Source organism: Strongylocentrotus purpuratus, unplaced genomic scaffold, assembly GCF_000002235.5.
Source record: "Strongylocentrotus purpuratus isolate Spur 01 unplaced genomic scaffold, Spur_5.0 spur5_scaffold_12, whole genome shotgun sequence".
Lineage (NCBI taxonomy): Eukaryota > Metazoa > Echinodermata > Echinoidea > Camarodonta > Strongylocentrotidae > Strongylocentrotus > Strongylocentrotus purpuratus.
The window spans coordinates 27,534,985-27,553,978 of record NW_022145597.1 but is presented as its reverse complement, the minus strand read 5'-3'; the positions used below and the strand labels follow the sequence as shown (position 1 = coordinate 27,553,978).

The window sequence follows — 18,994 nt, the reverse complement described above, 5'->3', positions numbered from 1 at the left end:
ATTGATTGCTCTTTTTTTCAGACCGAGGTTAGAATCATAACCCTCAGTGGACCAAAGACTGTATTCTCCCCCCCCCCCCCCTCTCTCTCTCTCTCTCTCTCCCTCCCTTTCTGTCTCTCTCACTCCCTCCCTCTCTCCTTCCCTCCTATCCCTTTTTCTCATCATTCTTCGTTCTTTGCTTGACTGTGACAATCAAAGATGAATTAAAAGAGGCAACATAAAATCAAATTTGTAGTGATACATATATTTATTAAAGATTATAATCTAGCATAGGAATGTCTTTTATAATAATTATCATAATTTCAAATTTAACCTATATACCAACATGCAGATTTTCAAAAACACGCACGCACACGCACAAATATAATGTCACTAAAATACAGATCGTATAAAACATCTTTAAGAGCAAAATGGAAGTAAGAAAAACCTACGAAAGACTAGATGAAATTTGGCATGATATATGAAAAGTGTCAATCGAAATCGATACGAAATTCGCCTGGTTAATTTTTTTTTTCTTCATGTTCTTCGGGGAGCTTCAAATTTAGACGCACTAACATCTGATGAGCAAAGATATGAGGCAAATTTTCTATATTTTTTCGTACAACCTACGCCATAAATATCATAATAATGAACTGAAACAAACTATAATTACGTTTTTTATCATGATGTCAATCTATTATTATTATTTTCGTTTGATCTTCCTGCTAAGAATATTATTATGCTGCTTTGTCCTTTCAGCCTCTTACAAAGTTATATAATTATATATATATAATATAATGAGCACTGGACTATTTAATTACTAATAGGCATCTAGGTGTTGAAAGGTGATGACAAGTACAGAAATACTTCTGAAGTTTACAATATAAGTGCGTTTGAAAAAAGAACTCGACTCATTTGTCTTGCTTTGGGCTTAGGTTCTTTCTATTTGCTTTTCTTGCGCTGAGCCATTTTATGTTTTATATTTTACATAAAATAAGAAGTTTCTGTAGAATTTAACTGCATCTATGAACATAACGTGTGCTAATGCTGATGATGAAAACTTTTCCAACTTACAGTATATAATACATACAGATTATATAGTGACAATGTCAAAAACCTAAGCTCTTTTGCATAAAAATACCCGAAATATGAATGTGATCGCATGTTGTTGCACTATATATCTGCAATCCAGATGATTATAAGTCATGTTGTTACACCATATCCTATTCTGCAATCTAAGATTTCACATAAAAATATACCTTTAATTGGTACACACCAACAATGTTATGAAAAATAACAATTACACAGATTGTTGTCTTGAAAGCGAAAAGTTAAATTGTTAATATATTTTTCAAAGAGTATGTATCAGAAGATGATTCATTGATTTGCTACACACATGTGGAAGTATATTTGGTATAGGCCCAATATAATGCTGAGATGGACAGCCATAATAAAACATCGTAATACAGCACAAATAAGCCTAGTTTAATACTATTTGTTTTGTAATCAATGGAGGGATAGAGAGTACGTTTGTATCTATTAAATATTGCAACAAGTAATGTTTATTCATTGGCATGTGTACTAATTATTCAGCTTTGGTGTGATTTGAGACTGGCGTAGATAAAATAAATGATGATGATTTTTAAAATAATTTAGCAGTGGCATATATATTTTTTTTAAAGTGAAAAGAAGTGGGCGGTTTCCTCCCCGGTCCAAGATGGAATATGTCTGGAAACTGGGCGATCCCAATAAGCCGAAGGTTCCCTGAAAGATGTATTCATTTTTGTTTGGGGCCTTCGGGAGGGGGCATACGTCGTAACCCCTTTATACTACATAGGCCACTGCGGTTCTTTTCAGCATTTTCCTGTAAAAATCCCGTCTTGTTCATTTTAAGGCAGTAACATTTTTTCTTTCAATTTAAAATAGTTTTCATTCTTCTTGTTTTTGTTTATTTGTTTGTTTGTTGTTGCTGATTTCATATCAATCTGACATGAACAAGACACACATGTACGATTAGTTATTAACATGAAACCTTCAATAACCGAAAAACACGCAAAACAATCAAATAGTTGTTTTTCAAACAGCTAACAAAAAAATTAAAAAGATTTTAAAAGCCTTATTTTATTACCTACTTCTTGTCGTATCTTTTTCTTTTTTTTTCTCTTTCACAGAACATGAAATAACTCTCTCTCAAGCATCAAGGAATAAAAAAGAGAGAAAAAAAACAACTGGTGAATTAAATTATCATCTATACTTCTTGTCGTGTGTACCTTGTACTTTATAACCACTAACAAACTATTCATCAATATGAAACTTTCAAATAACACCAAACAATGAAATGGATGTCTCTCAAACATCACGAAATGAAAAGACAGAGAGAAAAAAAAAGTGAGTTATTTCTATAATCTATTTTTTGTCGTATGTATCTTTGCCTTTGTAACCGCCGACGTAGCCCTCTGCGGCCTTTGCGTCGAAGTCCTTTCTTCCGTCCAGGCCCTTGCCTTTGCCACTCTCATCGAATCGCTCCTTGTGTGAACCTGTATATTTGGAACTATCGGTAAGCCGATCAACTCCTCCGGCTTTCGACGCTTTTGTGGCACCCTGTATCAATAAAACAATATTAAAAATTTGGATATTTGTTGCTTCATTCTGTTTTCATAAACATCTATGTTTCTTAAAATCATTTTCTTTCTTTTTAAAAGCTGTCGATAAAAAAATGTCGGCAAACGAGTCAGCAAAATGAGCCTTCCCCCATTCATTTTTGAGTGTGTGATGCCCACTTTGGCAAATCCTTATTTTTCTATGACACATATTCTCAGGCGACAAATGACTGACCCGCGGTCAAATATTCATACTAACCCAATTCCCATCTTCAACCCCGGAAAACACTTCATCTTAACCCCAGCCCTAACCCAACTCTAATCCTAACACCAAATCTGAACCTAAAATTCAATAACTTATAACCCTAGTCCTAAATCACCATCTTCGACGAATAAAGCCCTTAGAAAATGTTGAAGAAGCATGCGTATGATCGCCCCACTCCCCCAAAAAGTGTCTGCTGTTGGATGTTTTTTTTTCTCGACAATCTCGTTATCACACTAAACCCTAACCCTAAACTTCAATTCAATTAAGTTCAATTAAGTTTATTCCTTCCCACAAAAATCACATTACAAACAAAACTGTAAATAACATGCAAAATCTTTCACTAGAATATACATAAGTACATTAAAATATTAAACAATAATGGAAAAAGGGAAGTTATAAAAACCCAAATAAATGAGTTTGCCGAGATATCTCCCCCAAACTAATTAAACAAATTGTGATGAACATAATAAAGATTTGAAATTACATAAACTTATTTTGCCCCAAAGAAAACTCGTATAACAACAGAAACGAACAAAAAACCATACAAGCCCTACAAATACACACATATATATATATAAAGTGGAAACTTAAAACTAACCTACAATCGACTAGCAGCCCTAACTCTGAACCTCGATCTTTGACAAAATAATACTCATAGAAAATGGCACTAAACCATTATGTAAGATACCCCCCCCCCCAAAAAAAAAAAAAAAAAAAAAAAACTATTGGAAATTTGTCCAAACTAGTCATCAAATTTGTTCCAACATCTCTCGCCCCCCCCCCCCCATTCAAAAAAAAAAATTGCGACACCCCCTTTTTAGCAAAAAAGTGCTTACCGATGTACCAGGTCCTTTGCCTGCGCAGATCTTCTCAATCAGCTTTTGGACGTCGTCTTTGCTCCCGTACTTCTTCTCGGCACATAATTCCAGAGCCTTTTTAAACTGGGCAAAGTTGATCTTACGATCAGTCTTAGATTTGACCTCAGGTCTAAGGGGATAAGGGGAAGATAAGAACATAATCATCTTATTATTGGTATTAATTAAAAGTAGTAGTTATAGTAGTGGTAGTAACAGAAGTAGGAGTGGTAGTGGCAGTAGTAGTAGCAGTAGTAGTAGTAGTAGTAGTAGTAGACGTAGTAGTAGTGCTAGTAGTAGTATTAGTAGTAGTAATAGTAGTAGTAGTAGTAGTAGTAGTAGTAGCAGTAGTAATAGTAGAAGTGGTAGTAGTAGTAGTAGTAGTAGTAGTAGTAGTAGTAGTAGTAGTAATAGTAGTAGTGGTAGTAGTAGTAGTAGTAGTAGTAGTAGTAGTAGTAGTAGTAGTAGTAGTAGTAGTGGTAGTAGTGGTGGTGGTAGTAGTGGTGGTGGTAGTAGCAGTCGTGTCATTACTATTCTTATGATTACCGGTATTATTATCATCATCATTATCATAATCATTTTCATCATCTTCATCATACCATGATTACTTAAGGGTGTAGGGTTTTATACACGTGATCATTTTATGGTAGCATATAATTATTTTGATCCATGCCAAATGTTATCATGTCTAGGGTACAATGCAATGGGGATACATTCCTTTTAAATCAATATTTGGATACGCCACTAGGCTAAGTCCACATGCCCCCAAGTTGTGAATTCAAGAGGGCACAGCCGCCCCCCCCCCCCCTTAGTGATATGGCATGTCTTATGACTTGTATACAGAGAGACAGACACTGTATTAGCACTGACTTGACAAGATTGTTTTTTTCCACAGACAAAATATATGTCAACCCTCAATTGCGTTACCGTACCCCTTCCCCCCCCCCCCCCACCCCTGAGTACATAATCCTGAGTACGCCTCTGTATGCTCCATACCTGTTAAAGATGATGTCTGTATCGGTGCTGGTGAATTTCTTGTCGTAAAGCTTAAGGTCTCTGAACATCTTGCCCCACTTGGAGTTATCCATGACAGGCGCGGCATCCTTGCTCCCAGCACCGAAGGCGCAGAAAGACTTGAAGACATCTTGAAGCTGGCCGTCAGACATTTTGTTCTTTCGGTCTTAGGACAAGTTATGTAAACGATGAAACTAAAGAGAGAGCAGAGAGAGAAGAGAGAGAGAGAAAGAGAGAGAGAGAGAGAGAATCATTAAAGGTAAAGACCAGTTATGGTCATGCGATTGCGTTGTGAAAGAAACGTTGTGGAATCGATCAGAAAAGGTTGATCATCTAGCATCTGCAAGGTTCTGGAATCATCAAAATGATAAGAAATTTGGCCCATTCTTCGTAAAGTTACAAGCACTATACACAGAAAGATGTATATGGGACTACCCTATATCTCTCACAGTCCATGAGAGAAACAAATTTACCAAATATATGAGTAAGTAGGCGGTTTCCCGGCAATTTTTTTATCATCATGTATTAGTCAAAACATATTCTTTCACATGATTGGTAATGAGAGCTTCCATTTCATTTTTTGAAATTGGGGCGTTTCCAATACTGGTCTTTACCTTTAAAGGTTGTATAGGGCTCTCTTACAAAGCAGTTTATATCTACTGAAGAGACTATCCTGTATAAAGAACACAAAATAAATAAATAAATATAAAGTATCTTCCTGATTTTATCCTGCGCCTATATGAATGATAATCTCACGCATTGTCAGCGCAAGTAATTCATTTTAGCATACAAAGTTTCAACAATAACAAAGACAAAAAACAACAACAATAATAATACGAGAAGACATACATTTATGATTTAGAAAAGAGTCAATTGTCCACCTTCTTAAACCCTTAAAACAATGAACCCTCCCCACCCACTTTTCAGTGGCGTATCCAGAAAGATAAACAGGGGGTATTACCCGGACGGAAGGTGGTATGTATTTTTGATTAAGTGAAAAAGCGACCCCCCCCCCCCCCCCAAAAAAAAAAAAAAAAAAAAAAAAAAATTATATATATAATATTTGAAAAAAATATATTTAAAAAAATTAAAAAATCTCCAGTGCGGGGGGGGGGGGGGGGGGGAGTCGCCCAGTGTGTGTGTCTACATATTATAAAGATATAGTGTAATTTACACATAATGCATATAAACACTGTTACATATAATTATGTTGTGCCTCAAGGGTTGAAGTATCAGGAAGGTGAGGGCAATGGGGTGGGGGCAGGGCTGTACAAAATGCAAACAAAGTATCATCTAGACATAAGGTATGTGTAGGCCTTTTAACCTTTTCTGTGTTTAAGATTGAGAACATGTTGAGTATCCGTAATATACATTCTGCTATAAATAAATTCGATTCTATCATCGTATTTTAAGGCACTGCAAATCCTTCTTTGTCACAAGCTGCCGGCTGTCAAGCTCACATCTCTATTTCTATGTAGCTTGGGTCTGCTCAAGCTTCTGCCGAGACCACCGAGCATCTATGGTTGCTAGGCAACCTTCTCGTAAACAGTGATAGGTGGCGTGGCCGCGGACAGTTTATTTTTCTGTGCATGCTGAGTGTGATCCCTTTCGACAATGGATTGAAGCAAACGACTCGAAGGTACAAGTTTAATAACTCTGGGTAAAAAAAAACAAGTTCATAAGGAGATCCCAATGCCAAGAATGACCGGGGAGAGAGCGAAAGAGAGAGAGAGAGAGAGAGAGAGAGAGAGAGATTGACGTTGAAACTTTTCATCTGATTATGCTTAAATTTATCGCTAATAAATTTGCCTGAAAATTTGGAATAAAAAAAAAAGATTTCCATGGTGCATGTGCCATGTCAAGTTTACGGAGTTTGATCAAATTGATTAACTAGCCTGGCTTGCAGACTGAAGGACGTATTAACGCAAAAATCATGGAGCCTCTTTACCAAGTCAAAGCTGACTCCCCCTACTGTGACTATGTCGTTTAATATGGACATTTACTGTATCTGCTTTAATATACTGGAATGATCAAGACCATCAATGACATAGTATGGAAGCCAGACTATTGATAATATGTTTGATAACGTTAGAGTGATACTGATAATGCGCTAATATAGACTCTGATTCTCAGCGTTCCTGAATTTTTATTTTTTATAATAGGTCCCCTGATAGATGGCACCACAGGGGCTTTTCTATCATAAACTAAACAAACGTGCATGACTGAGACTATGCTACGAGTTTAGCGTGTGGTTTCTAAGCAACGGCTTGAGTGAATGGTGTAGACTTCGAGCTAATTAAATAATGCACCAATTCAATATCACCCGATGGAAATTCTCGTTCTGCTCAGCATTTATAACCGTGCATGTCTGACAAAGAGCAATATATCAAAATGTCGAAATGTAAAGTACATTGTATAGTATTCAGGTAATGCTCTATATAAATGTAAAATATTATCATCATGTTATTATCATTTTCATTATCATACAAGCAGGGCTCAAATTAATTTTGTGTCCACGGGGGCTCTTCCCAAAAAAAAGAGCCCCCGTGAGCCTTCTCACGGGGGCTCTTTTAGTACTGACGGGGGCTCTTTTTTATACAAATATCCATTGAATTGGTACCTATGATACTCCTCAATTATTTGCTATTTCATCATTATCACTTTAATCAGCATTTTCCTTTTTACAAATTTACAAGCTAAATAGCTGTTACTGACTTTCATCCCGTGATGACATTCTCTCGATTTTTTCCCATTCTGCACATTATTTCCTCCTCAGTATTCGGAGCAACCTTTACATTCTTCCTTTACTGAGACGCGTAGCGGCGAGGCGATATTGTGTGTGTGCTATTTTGGACAGGCGCGGATCCACGGGCCGATTCTACCGCCCCCCCCCCCCCCTAGCCTCCCAAAGCGGTAAAAAAATAGGATAGTAACGTAAATTTTACCTTAAAAAATTAAATAAAAAACGCCCCCCCCCCCCCCCCCTGACCTGCCAGTGACACAAATGCGGCATCAAAATATTTGTGCTTCTCTGACCGTAATTAAATGCCTAAAACCCCTGAACCCCCCCCCCCCCACACCAATTTACGCTCGCTACCCTCTACCCGATCGTAAATACTTTAGCCCCCCCCCCCCCCCCCACTTTGATAAACGTTCCGCGGGGCCTGTGTATATAATATATACGCATACAACACTGATCTTTATGATGTCTTTAACGTGACATATCTTCTTCTCCCCTTGCAAACGAGAAAGTAAACAAGGTCATTAAAAGGGATTAAGCGAAAAATAATGATTGTGATTCAAATTGATGCGAATATTTGTTTGAATAAGCACTGCTATTCACCCGAATCTTCTTTGTAAAAACAACTGTTACAAATCTCAGCCATGCTTACTGAGTTTAGACGTTCCATTCAATGTAAAATACTCATTAAAGAATACACTTCTCCTAATCTGAAAGTGATCTTACAACACAGTGGCAGATTTGCATGGCTGAGATTTGTAAAAGTCGTTTTTACAAAGAAGATTCTGGTGAAAAGCATTGCTTATTCAAAAAAATCCTTGCATGGGCGCTTCACACAACGCGGCGACAATCGTCATTTTTGTTTGAGCTAAGCATGATTATGAAGCAAGAGATTAGATGAAAATTACCCGCATAATAATTGTTCTTGAATAAATAACCTTGGTGCGTTATCATATTAATAGCCTTCATTAACATAACGGCATAACAATGCATTGTGGCCTTCATTCATGCCATTTGGATAATACATTAATGATCAACTTTATAATAGGCCTACCCTTATTTTCGATAAAAATATAAGATATTTTCACCCGTTCATTTCTCTCTCTCTCTCTCTCTCTCTACGTTAACATCTTATCCTCTCAATCTCTCTCTAAACACTGTCGCTCATAAAGGTGGAATATTTTAGTTTATCCCAATTTATGGAATTATTTTAAAAATTATTTAAAAATAATAGATCTAGATAATAGTATACATTCTCAGATTTTATTGAATAATAATTGCCAATGTGTGTTTTGCGGGACTGCTAAAGCATGTGTATGCTACTATGCTTATTAACTAGGGGACCTACCCCCTCAAGTCATAAATGACAGTAATGAGTGTAAGTGTATTTGATTTAGTTGACAAAAAGGTTAGAGCGCCATCTTCGGCGACAGACTTTTATAGACAGAGTTTCAAAGTCAAACAATGATCAATGAAGAACAATGAGAAATCGATGATTAATTGCAACATATTCTTAGCTGCAGACAAGTTAATTGACTAAAAGGAGGCAAGAAGGTCAGTACTTATTAGCTTGCAGTGTTTCAGTTGTGGGAAATATGTGTATAATTATGATATTTATGCCATAACTTTGAGGCAGGTGCCCATGTATAAGAATTTATGTTGATGAATCTGTGTATAAGAACTTAAGTTGTATTAATTTATAGAAGTGTGAAGACTATTCAGGAAACACAAAGAAATAGTAAAGTTAAGTAAATGGCAAGGTTTGGTATAATGCCTATGGGTCACGCCCAAATTTGTATTAAGGAACCTGTAATTATTACATGGATAAGGAACCTGTAATTATTATTGCATTTTAATTAATGCCCATTTTTTGTTGTTTGTTTTCTCACAGTTTTCACGGAGTGAAAAGAACAGAGTTAAAAGAAAGGAGTCAAAGAAAGGAAGCTACGCTCCTACCAAAGAATAAAAGAACACTCCCGTAAAAACCTTGTTAACTTGTCGTTATTGATTGGCTGCAGTTACAGTGAAAACTTCTGGCTCTAAGATTGGTTACTGTTCACTGTCGACAAGATGCCAGAGGAAGAAGAGGCTAAGCGAACGAGATCCGACCCGAAGCCAACCGAACTTGGACTCCAGCACCAAAACGACCAACGTGAACTGGAGTTTCGTTATTCATTAAGAGGTTGGCGTCAAGCGGCCAATAAGTTGAGAGCTGCTTTAAGTGATGAAGAACTCGTATTGGTCATCAAGCAACAGAGAGATGAAGTCCAAGCTGCTATGGACAAGGCAACGGTAGTTCAGGATTCTCTCAGCAAGATTAAGGTGTCCTTAAAATTGCATGATGACAGCTTCGACAAGATTGAAGAGGTGGAGGAGCAGCATGCAGAGCTGATGAAACAAACCCACGAAAGAGTGAAGGTTCTACAAGGAGGCTCTGTAACCCAATCGACGTCATCCAGACACTCCTCTAAACCTTCTCCAAAACGACAGAATGATTGTGAAGAGTGGGTCAACGCCGAACCAAAAGATGACCCACCTACGATGGAGAAGATTAACCCAAGAGCTCAGGACATTGAAACGGGAAACTCGTTAGCAGCGAGTTTAGTGGACCAGATGAGGATAAGTCACCTGCCCCCTCCAGAGCCCACTCAGTTCGATGGAAGTCCCCTCCAATATCCAACTTGGAAAAGAAGCTACGACCTCCTAATAGAAAGAAGAGAGATAAACGCAGCAGATAAGTTCTATTATCTTCTGAAGTACATAAAGGGCCAACCCTTGCAACTGGTACAAGGATACGCATTGCTAGGTGATACCAACTCTTATGCTGCTGCGAAGATGGCCCTAGAAAGGAGGTACGGAGATCCCTTTGTCCTGTCTAGCGCCTACAGGGATAAATTGGACTCTTGGCCCAGAATCAGCAACAGAGATGGCCAAGGTCTTCGAATGCTGTCTGACTTTGTGAAACAGTGCTGTACAGCAATGACAACCATCGGAAATCTGGCTCAATTGAATGATGAGAGGGAAAATAGGAAGATCTTGGCTAAACTCCCAGACCACCTGATTGTGAGTTGGGGTAGGAAAGTTGCTCATTGGAAGAAAACTCATGGAAATTTCCCATCATTTCATGAGTTCAGTGACTTCATTGAGGAGGAGGCCAATATCGCATGCGACCCAATTACCTCTTTGTATAGTGTAAAGGAGCTGAAGGTAGACGAGCAGCGGACGATTCCGGGCGCAACATCCATGTATGCCTCGACAGATCAACGCCCTCAGCATCCAAGAAAGGGAAAGAAGCAGGAGTATGTATGTGTGCTCTGTAAGGAAAACCACCAACTAGGAGTTTGTAAAAGGTTCCTTTCAATGACTTTGAAGGAGCGAAAGACCTACGTACGAGACAATGGACTGTGTTATGGTTGTCTCATAAGAGGACACACATCAAGAGAATGCAGAAGGAGAGACACATGCAGTGTCTGCAAACGGCGACATCCCACTTCTCTTCATGAAGACTGGAATCGGAGTAATCAAGTACAAGAGAGAGATGATGAGAGAATGGAGATCCAATCGTCTGATCATGAGAGTTCTAACGCAACAGAAGAACTCCGGTCATCGAGTTCTCACACAACAGTAAACCACATGACCTTGAAGAAACAGGCTGTAAAGTGTTCAGCAGTTGTTCCAGTCTGGATATCACAGAAGGGCAGATTTGATGAAAGGCTGATATATGCATTATTGGATACTCAGTCGGACACCACATTCTTGCTGGAATCTACCAAGGAAGCCATGAATCTACAAGGTTCAAAGGTGAATCTTCTTCTTTCTACTATGTCCAAGAAGGATGAGAGGATCCCTAGTGAGAAAATTCAAGGACTCACGGTTCGTGCTCACAACAGTATGAAGATGATTGATCTCCCTGCAGTCTATACACGAGACATCATGCCCGCAAATAGGGAGTATATTCCAGTGCCTGAAGTGGCTATGTCCTTTCCTCACCTGACTGAAATTGCAGAGGAACTGCTACCACTACAAGACTGTGAGGTAGGATTGCTGATCGGATATGATTGTGCACGTGCTCTAATTCCTCGCAGCATAATTCTTTCTCCTGATGATGATGATGGACCCTTTGGGATGAAGACAGATCTAGGTTGGTGTGTTGTGGGTATATCAAGTCAGAAGGAGTTTGCTGTCAGCCCCGACGACAGAATAGGGTTCAGTCATCGATTGATCACCTGTGAGATACTCCCTGAGCTGACTGAAAGCAAAACTGCAACCAAGGAAAAGGTGATGTTCTCACACAACGTCACCATCAAGGAAGAGATAAGTCCTTCATCGGTGCTGAGGATAATGGAAGCAGACTTCTCGGACCTAAGAGACAACAGCGAACCTTCCTCACATAATGATGTAAGATTCATGAACATCATGAAGAATAATGTTCGCTTAACAGAAGACGGACATTACGAAACTCCACTTCCCTTCAAGGAAAAGGAACCAGATCTGCCAAACAACAGGTATATGGCAGACAAGAGACTACAACATCTCAAACGAAAGTTTGAAAGAGATTCAAACTACCACCGTAGATACACAGAGAAGATGGAAGCACTCTTAGAGAAAGGGTACGCAGAGTTAGCACCAGAAATCAAGACAGCTGATAGTCCAGTCTGGTATATTCCCCACCACGGTGTTATACAGCCCAACAAACTTCGGGTCGTATACGACTGCAGTGCTCAGTACAAGGGGGAATCCCTTAACGATTATCTTCTCACTGGACCAGACCTGACAAATGCTCTCGTAGGCGTACTCTGCAGATTCAGGAGAGACGAGATTGCATTCAGTTGCGACATAAAGGAAATGTTTCACCAATTCAAGGTGAGAGAAGACCACCGTGACTACTTGAGATATTTGTGGTGGAAAGACGGAGATATTCTTCGAGAACCCATTGAGCTGCGTATGACTGTCCATTTGTTTGGCGCATCTTCCTCCCCAGGCTGCTCCAATTTTTGCTTGAAGCAGACAGCTACTGATCACGCAGACGAATTTGGAAATGATGTGAAGGACTTCATTCATCGGGATTTCTATGTGGACGATGGATTGAAATCCGTTCCTTCTACAAAGGACGCTATCGACCTAGTTTCGAGAACAAGACAACTGTGTAAGAAAAGTGGACTGCATCTACACAAGTTCATATCTAACAGCAGAGAAGTAATGGAATCTGTTCCGGAGCCTGATAGAGCGAAGGGAGTCTCCAAGACGGATCTTATGGGAGTTGATTCACCCATGGAAAAGGCTCTGGGAGTTCTATGGTGTGTTGAGTCCGACACACTTAAGTTCAGGCTCACTCTACATGACAAACCCCTGACGAGAAGAGGAGTCTTAGCCACAGTTATGTCAATCTACGATCCATTGGGTCTGCTGGCGCCAGTTGTACTGCGAGGAAAACAGATCTTGCAAGAACTATGCAGGAAAGCAGTAGACTGGGATGATCAACTGCCTGATGAACAGAGAAGCAGCTGGGAGAAATGGAGAGCTGATTTGCATAATCTGGACTCAATCTCCATACAAAGATGCTACAAGCCTGCACATTTCGGAGAAGTAAAGACAACGCAACTTCATCACTTTTCTGATGCCAGTACTACTGGTTATGGCGAGTGCACATATCTAAGGCTGACTAATGATGAAGGAAAGGTGCATTGTACACTCCTGATGGGGAAGGCCAGAGTTGTACCTCTCAAACCAATCACTGTACCACGTCTGGAGCTGACAGCTGCAGTTGTTTCAGTTAGAGTCAGTGCATTTCTTCAGAGAGAGTTTGTACCCTCAGACACTGAAGAGTTCTATTGGACGGACAGCAATGTAGTAATGGGCTACGTTAGTAACGACTCGAAGCGCTTTCATGTCTTTGTTGCCAACCGTGTGCATCAGATTAGACAACACTCTTCCCCCTCACAATGGAGACATGTGGGTACACAGGATAACCCAGCTGATATTGCTTCTCGAGGAGCTACAGTCAACCAACTCCTGTCTTCCTCTTGGTTTACTGGCCCAAAGTTCCTGTGGGAGAGCAACGCAGAGAAGTTCATTCAAGGTGATAAGTTTGATGTGAAGTTGGATGATCCAGAAGTGAAGAAAGCTCATGCAAACGTTGTACATGGTCACTCTAAGCCTTGTACCTTTGAGATCGATCGTTTGGACAGATTTTCCTCTTGGCACAGAGCTAAAAGGGCAGTAGCAAACTGCATGAGACTGAAGGCGCATTTGAGAAGGCGATGTCGAGAGCGAGGTCTGAGCAAGTCATCCACCACTGGAAAGACTTCATTCCATGGTGAGCTACAGAAGCTTACTACAAAGGAACTCAACAAAGCACAATGTGAAATCCTGAAGACCGTACAGAGAGATGCATTCAGTAATGAACTGACAGCTATACAGAACCAGTCTGGTAAAGGTAGTGAGATGAATGCAAACAAGAGACACAGGCGTAAGCAGCAAGGGTATAGTCGCTTTCATCGTCTTGACCCTTTCATCGACGCTGATGGGATACTGAGAGTAGGTGGACGCCTGAGTTGTGCTGAAGGTTCCTATGAAAGTAAGCATCCAGCTATTATACCTCAGGACCACCATATTACAGAGTTGATAATACGACATTGTCACATTCAGACAGCTCACCAGGGACGAGGTATGACCATCAACCAACTGAGGTCCAGCGGCTTCTGGGTCTTATCTGGGAGCTCAACAGTCTCTAGACTCATAAGGAAGTGTGTCACATGTCGTAGGCTACGTGGCGAATCTCAATGGCAGAAGATGTCAAACCTGCCTAAGGACAGAGTTGAGCCTACACCACCCTTCACATACAGCTGTATGGACGTGTTTGGTCCATGGGTAATCAAAGAAGGCCGAAAGGAACTGAAAAGGTACGGCCTCCTCTTCAGTTGTATGGCTTCTAGGGCTGTGCACATTGAGACACTAAATTCGATGACAACCGACTCTTTCATCAACGCTCTTCGACGATTCCTATCCATTAGAGGTCCTGTGCGCCAGCTTCGTTCAGATAGAGGCACTAACTTCATCGGGGCTGAAGCTGAGCTAAGAGAAGGTAGTAATACACACCAGGACAAGATTCAGGAATTTCTTCTGAGGAACGACTGTGATTATATTCACTTCAAATTCAATGTCCCTTCGGCTAGTCACATGGGAGGTGTATGGGAAAGACAAATACGCAGTATACGTCGTGTGCTAGAAACATTGCTGTATGAAGCTGGACAGCAGCTTGATGATGAGTCCCTGCGCACCCTCATGAACGAAGCAGCAGCTATCGTAAATAGCAGACCTCTGACTGTCGACAATTTGAATGACCCTACACATCCTGAGCCCCTGACACCGAATCATCTTCTGACGATGAAAACCAACGTGCTGTTGCCGCCTCCAGGACACTTCCAACGAGAGGACTTGTACTCTAGGAAAAGATGGAGGAGAGTTCAGCATCTCGCGAACGAATTCTGGAAGCGTTGGAAGCGAGAGTTTCTCCAGAGTCTCCAATCACGTCAGAAATGGACTTGCCCACAGCGTGAAACCCGTATAGGTGATGTCGTAATAATGAAAGACGACAATCCAAGAAACCAATGGACGCTAGCCAGAGTAGTTGATGTTTACCCATCCTCGGACAATCATGTGCGTAAGGTTAAATTGGTGATGGGTGACCCCAAGATAAACAGTCGCGGGAAGCGAATCTTCCAACAACGTTATTTCGAACGACCAATACATAAGCTTATCTTGTTAGTTGCGCACGAAGACCAGGGGAAATTCCCTGACAAGGAGCCACAAGGCTAGGGGGTTGAACTTGGTTGACAAGGAGCCACAAGGCTAGGGGGTTGAACTTGGTTGACAAGGAGCCACGAGGCTAGGAGGTTGAACTTGATTGACAAGGAGCCATGAGGCTAGGGGGTTTAACTCAATTAACCTAAAGTAATAATTCTTATGTCCAAATCGCCATGTCTAGAGATTGAGCCTGGCATTGGATAACAAGGAGCCAAGGGGTCTGAATTAAGACTAATTTATGTTATCATTTGATATTGTTTATTGTGTCTGAACTTGAAAATAATTTGAATTTTCGCAGACATTGTGTTTGATAAATGTGATTTCAACCAAAATTCTAAAGTCTGAAAGGGAGAATACCTTCAATTTTCTAAATGCCGCTTTGTTTTATGTATATGTATACTGGTTTGATCATAATGCTAGAGTCTGGATGTAAGACTAAATTGAAATGTTTAAGGTTAAACATGCTTTATTTTTTGAAAAGGTCAACTTGGAATATAAAACTATTCCCTCGTTAGTAAAGGTATATCTGTGTCTGAGATGAAAACTACATCTAAGAGTCAAGTGAGACTATATTTAAGATTATTCATTTCAGTGTAAACTTACTAGGGTCGAAGTCAGACTTGCAACCTTGTGACATTTCATTTGTTTGCAAAATGAATTGTAGACATAAGGTTGATGCTCATTAAATCATATCTATGTGTAAGGAGTTAATGTTATTTAACAAAAATTATACATGCATAAAATAATTTTTAAGATTAAGGGCTGAGACTAATTTGAAACAAAATTTGAAGTCATGTATTACTATACAATACATGGATGGTGTTTTGGTTACAGAGTCAAATTTATGCATTAGTTTAGATTCTTGATCTCTGAACGTCTGTTATAGAAGGATTAGAATTGAACATTAAGTTGTAAAACCAGTTAAACTTATAGATTGAAGCTAATGAGTACAGCTAGATGCATTACATTTACTTCTAGATGTGCTTTGTATACATACAAAGTTAGAAATGTTAGTTCTGTAGAACACGTAAGAATTATCGCAGGTATACTATGTCAAATAGTTTATTATGGTAAATTAGTTGTACTAATTTAAAGGAGCCATGTAAGTGTATTTGATTTAGTTGACAAAAAGGTTAGAGCGCCATCTTCGGCGACAGACTTTTATAGACAGAGTTTCAAAGTCAAACAATGATCAATGAAGAACAATGAGAAATCGATGATTAATTGCAACATATTCTTAGCTGCAGACAAGTTAATTGACTAAAAGGAGGCAAGAAGGTCAGTACTTATTAGCTTGCAGTGTTTCAGTTGTGGGAAATATGTGTATAATTATGATATTTATGCCATAACTTTGAGGCAGGTGCCCATGTATAAGAATTTATGTTGATGAATCTGTGTATAAGAACTTAAGTTGTATTAATTTATAGAAGTGTGAAGACTATTCAGGAAACACAAAGAAATAGTAAAGTTAAGTAAATGGCAAGGTTTGGTATAATGCCTATGGGTCACGCCCAAATTTGTATTAAGGAACCTGTAATTATTACATGGATAAGGAACCTGTAATTATTATTGCATTTTAATTAATGCCCATTTTTTGTTGTTTGTTTTCTCACAGTTTTCACGGAGTGAAAAGAACAGAGTTAAAAGAAAGGAGTCAAAGAAAGGAAGCTACGCTCCTACCAAAGAATAAAAGAACACTCCCGTAAAAACCTTGTTAACTTGTCGTTATTGATTGGCTGCAGTTACAATGAGGATTAATGCCCCACGAAAGGGCACTAATATAGCACATCGACACGGTTTTGATCCTGGGGCCTCACAGTTACGAGGCCATTGTTTTGTCACTGAACCATGACTGTACGCAGCGGGGGCTAGGGTAGGGGGCAGTTTCCATTAATTAAACAAAAAACAGAAAATGTAATAAATTTTCAATAATTTATTGCATTTTACCCCGGTCCCCAACATTAAAAAAAATCCTCTGGACGGCCATGCATTATGGCTCAAGGCATGGGCACACAGAAGGTTTTTTATGTTGGGAACCGGGTTAAAATGCAATAAATTATTGAAAATTTATTACATTTTCTTTTCTTTTTTTATGGAAACTGCCCCCAACCCTAGCCCCAGCTGCGGACAGTCATGGTTCAGTGACAAAGCAATGGCCTCGTAACTGTGAGGCCCCAGGATGAAAACCGTGTCGATGTGCTATATTAGTGCCCTTTTGTGGGGCATAAATCCTCATTACTGTCATTTATGACTTGAGGGGGTAGGTCCCCTAGTTGAAAAGCATAGTAGCATACACATGCTTTAGCAGTCCCGCAAAACACACATTGGCAAATTATTATTCAATAAAATCTGAGAATGTATACTATTATCTAGATCTATTATTTTTAAATTATTTTTTTAATAATTCCAAAAATTGGGATAAAAAAATATATTCAACCTTTATGAGCGACAGTGTATATATCACCCCTTCTCTCTCTCTCTCTCTCTCTCTCTCTCTCTCCCTTCCTTTCTCTGCTCTTCCTACAAATAATGATATTTTGCATAGTAAAACATTTAAACAACATTCATAATACATCGCGTAATATACATGCACATGCAAACTCCTAAAATGATGCATAGCATCGCAGTATTATACCTGATTCAGGCACACACAGAAACCGAAAATGAAAACATTATACATACCAGGCAAGATAATGAGGCCAGGTATCGCCCGGAGTGAAATATTGGATGCTTACGGTTATGCTCACTGCTATATCCAGTACACAACCAATGCCAAGCTCATGTAGAATCCAAATGAATCCTTTCCTATATCACACTCTTCTTGCTTCCGATAAAAAGAGACGCTCGTAAGCCTCGTATCCCTGGATGGCTGATTTCTTACTTGATATCCACTATGTATTGTCCAAAGCAAATGAAGCACCCAATCAGCGATTATAATGTACAGCAGCCAGAGAGAGAAGGAATACGCGCGATCGATATCGAGAGATACAGGATAATAATAGAACCCCATTCATCACAGACAGGGAGATGCTAGTCTACATTATCAGACCAGTTTGCGCTGACCTAGACAATAATTCATGCGTAACAGTACATCTGCTAGAGAGACGTGTTGTTGTTGTTGTTGGAGAGACCAGGAAAGTGTAGATGATTATGATAATAATGAATAATAATAAAAACGGTGCTTATAAAGCGCTTACCACCGAAGTCTCTAAGCGCTATGTATTGTTGATAGTAATAGATAATATATACTGAGAAAAGTAAGAGGCAACTTGCACAGCAGGGGGCGTCGCGATATGTTTTTGTTTTTGTTTTTGGGGGGGTATAGGGCAGTGGCGGATCTAGGGTGGCCCGGGGTTCGGGCCCCCTTCCGTGCCCGCCCAAAAAGCAGGTTAATTTAACTTTTTTTGTAGGAAAGAAGAAGAAGACGGGCCTCCTCTCCCTGGCTCTAGGGGGGGGGGGGGCGGGGCGGAGGGGTGGGTGTTAAGTTTTTAAAAAATAGTGCTGATACCCCCCCCCCCCGCGCTTATTCGCCGACTGATTTGGCGCCTAATATTTTCTCACGAACTGGAAGGGAAAAAAGTGTTCCTTACCCCCCCCCCCCCTACCCCCCCCCCCCCCCCCCACCCCCGCTTATTCGCCGGCCGGCTAATTCGCCGCTAAATATTTCTCACGAATTGGGCCCCCTAATTGGCCCCCTCCCTTGCCGCCGTCTGGATCCGGATGGCCGGGGACTAAC

At 39.9% G+C, this 18,994-nt stretch overlaps 2 protein-coding genes and 2 long non-coding RNA genes across 4 annotated transcripts; 3 read left to right on the top strand and 1 right to left on the bottom strand.

Moving 5' to 3' along the window:
- Positions 1-228: 228 nt before the first annotated feature.
- On the bottom strand, positions 229-18,108 carry LOC577151 (tubulin polymerization-promoting protein family member 2). Its single transcript, XM_777399.5, has 4 exons — positions 17,941-18,108; positions 4,695-4,906; positions 3,681-3,831; positions 229-2,580 (listed from the first exon to the last, which is right to left on the bottom strand). The coding sequence occupies exons 2-4, from the start codon at positions 4,862-4,864 to the stop codon at positions 2,386-2,388; spliced, it is 516 nt and encodes a 171-aa protein (XP_782492.2). The 5' UTR covers positions 4,865-4,906; positions 17,941-18,108; the 3' UTR covers positions 229-2,385.
- LOC115922745 lies at positions 8,836-9,437 on the top strand. The gene is made up of 2 exons (XR_004063591.1): positions 8,836-9,006; positions 9,344-9,437. It is a non-coding gene; the product is annotated as an uncharacterized LOC115922745 (long non-coding RNA).
- Positions 9,523-15,270, top strand: LOC100892663. The gene has a single exon (XM_003729423.2). The coding sequence runs from the start codon at positions 9,523-9,525 to the stop codon at positions 15,268-15,270; it is 5,748 nt and encodes a 1,915-aa protein (XP_003729471.2).
- Positions 16,179-16,967, top strand: LOC115922746. Its single transcript, XR_004063592.1, has 2 exons — positions 16,179-16,536; positions 16,874-16,967. It is a non-coding gene; the product is annotated as an uncharacterized LOC115922746 (long non-coding RNA).
- Positions 18,109-18,994: the final 886 nt, after the last annotated feature.

Excerpts from the sequence above, each read along its gene's own strand:
- LOC577151 (XM_777399.5), bottom strand. The coding sequence starts at position 4,864 with ATGTCTGACGGCCAGCTTCAAGATGTCTTCAAGTCTTTCTGCGCCTTC. Across the intron at positions 3,832-4,694 it reads ACAGACATCATCTTTAACAG|ACCTGAGGTCAAATCTAAGA; the intron begins GTATGGAGCATA and ends TTATCCCCTTAG. Across the intron at positions 2,581-3,680 it reads GCAAAGGACCTGGTACATCG|GGTGCCACAAAAGCGTCGAA; the intron begins GTAAGCACTTTT and ends TTATTGATACAG.
- LOC100892663 (XM_003729423.2), top strand. The coding sequence starts at position 9,523 with ATGCCAGAGGAAGAAGAGGCTAAGCGAACGAGATCCGACCCGAAGCCA.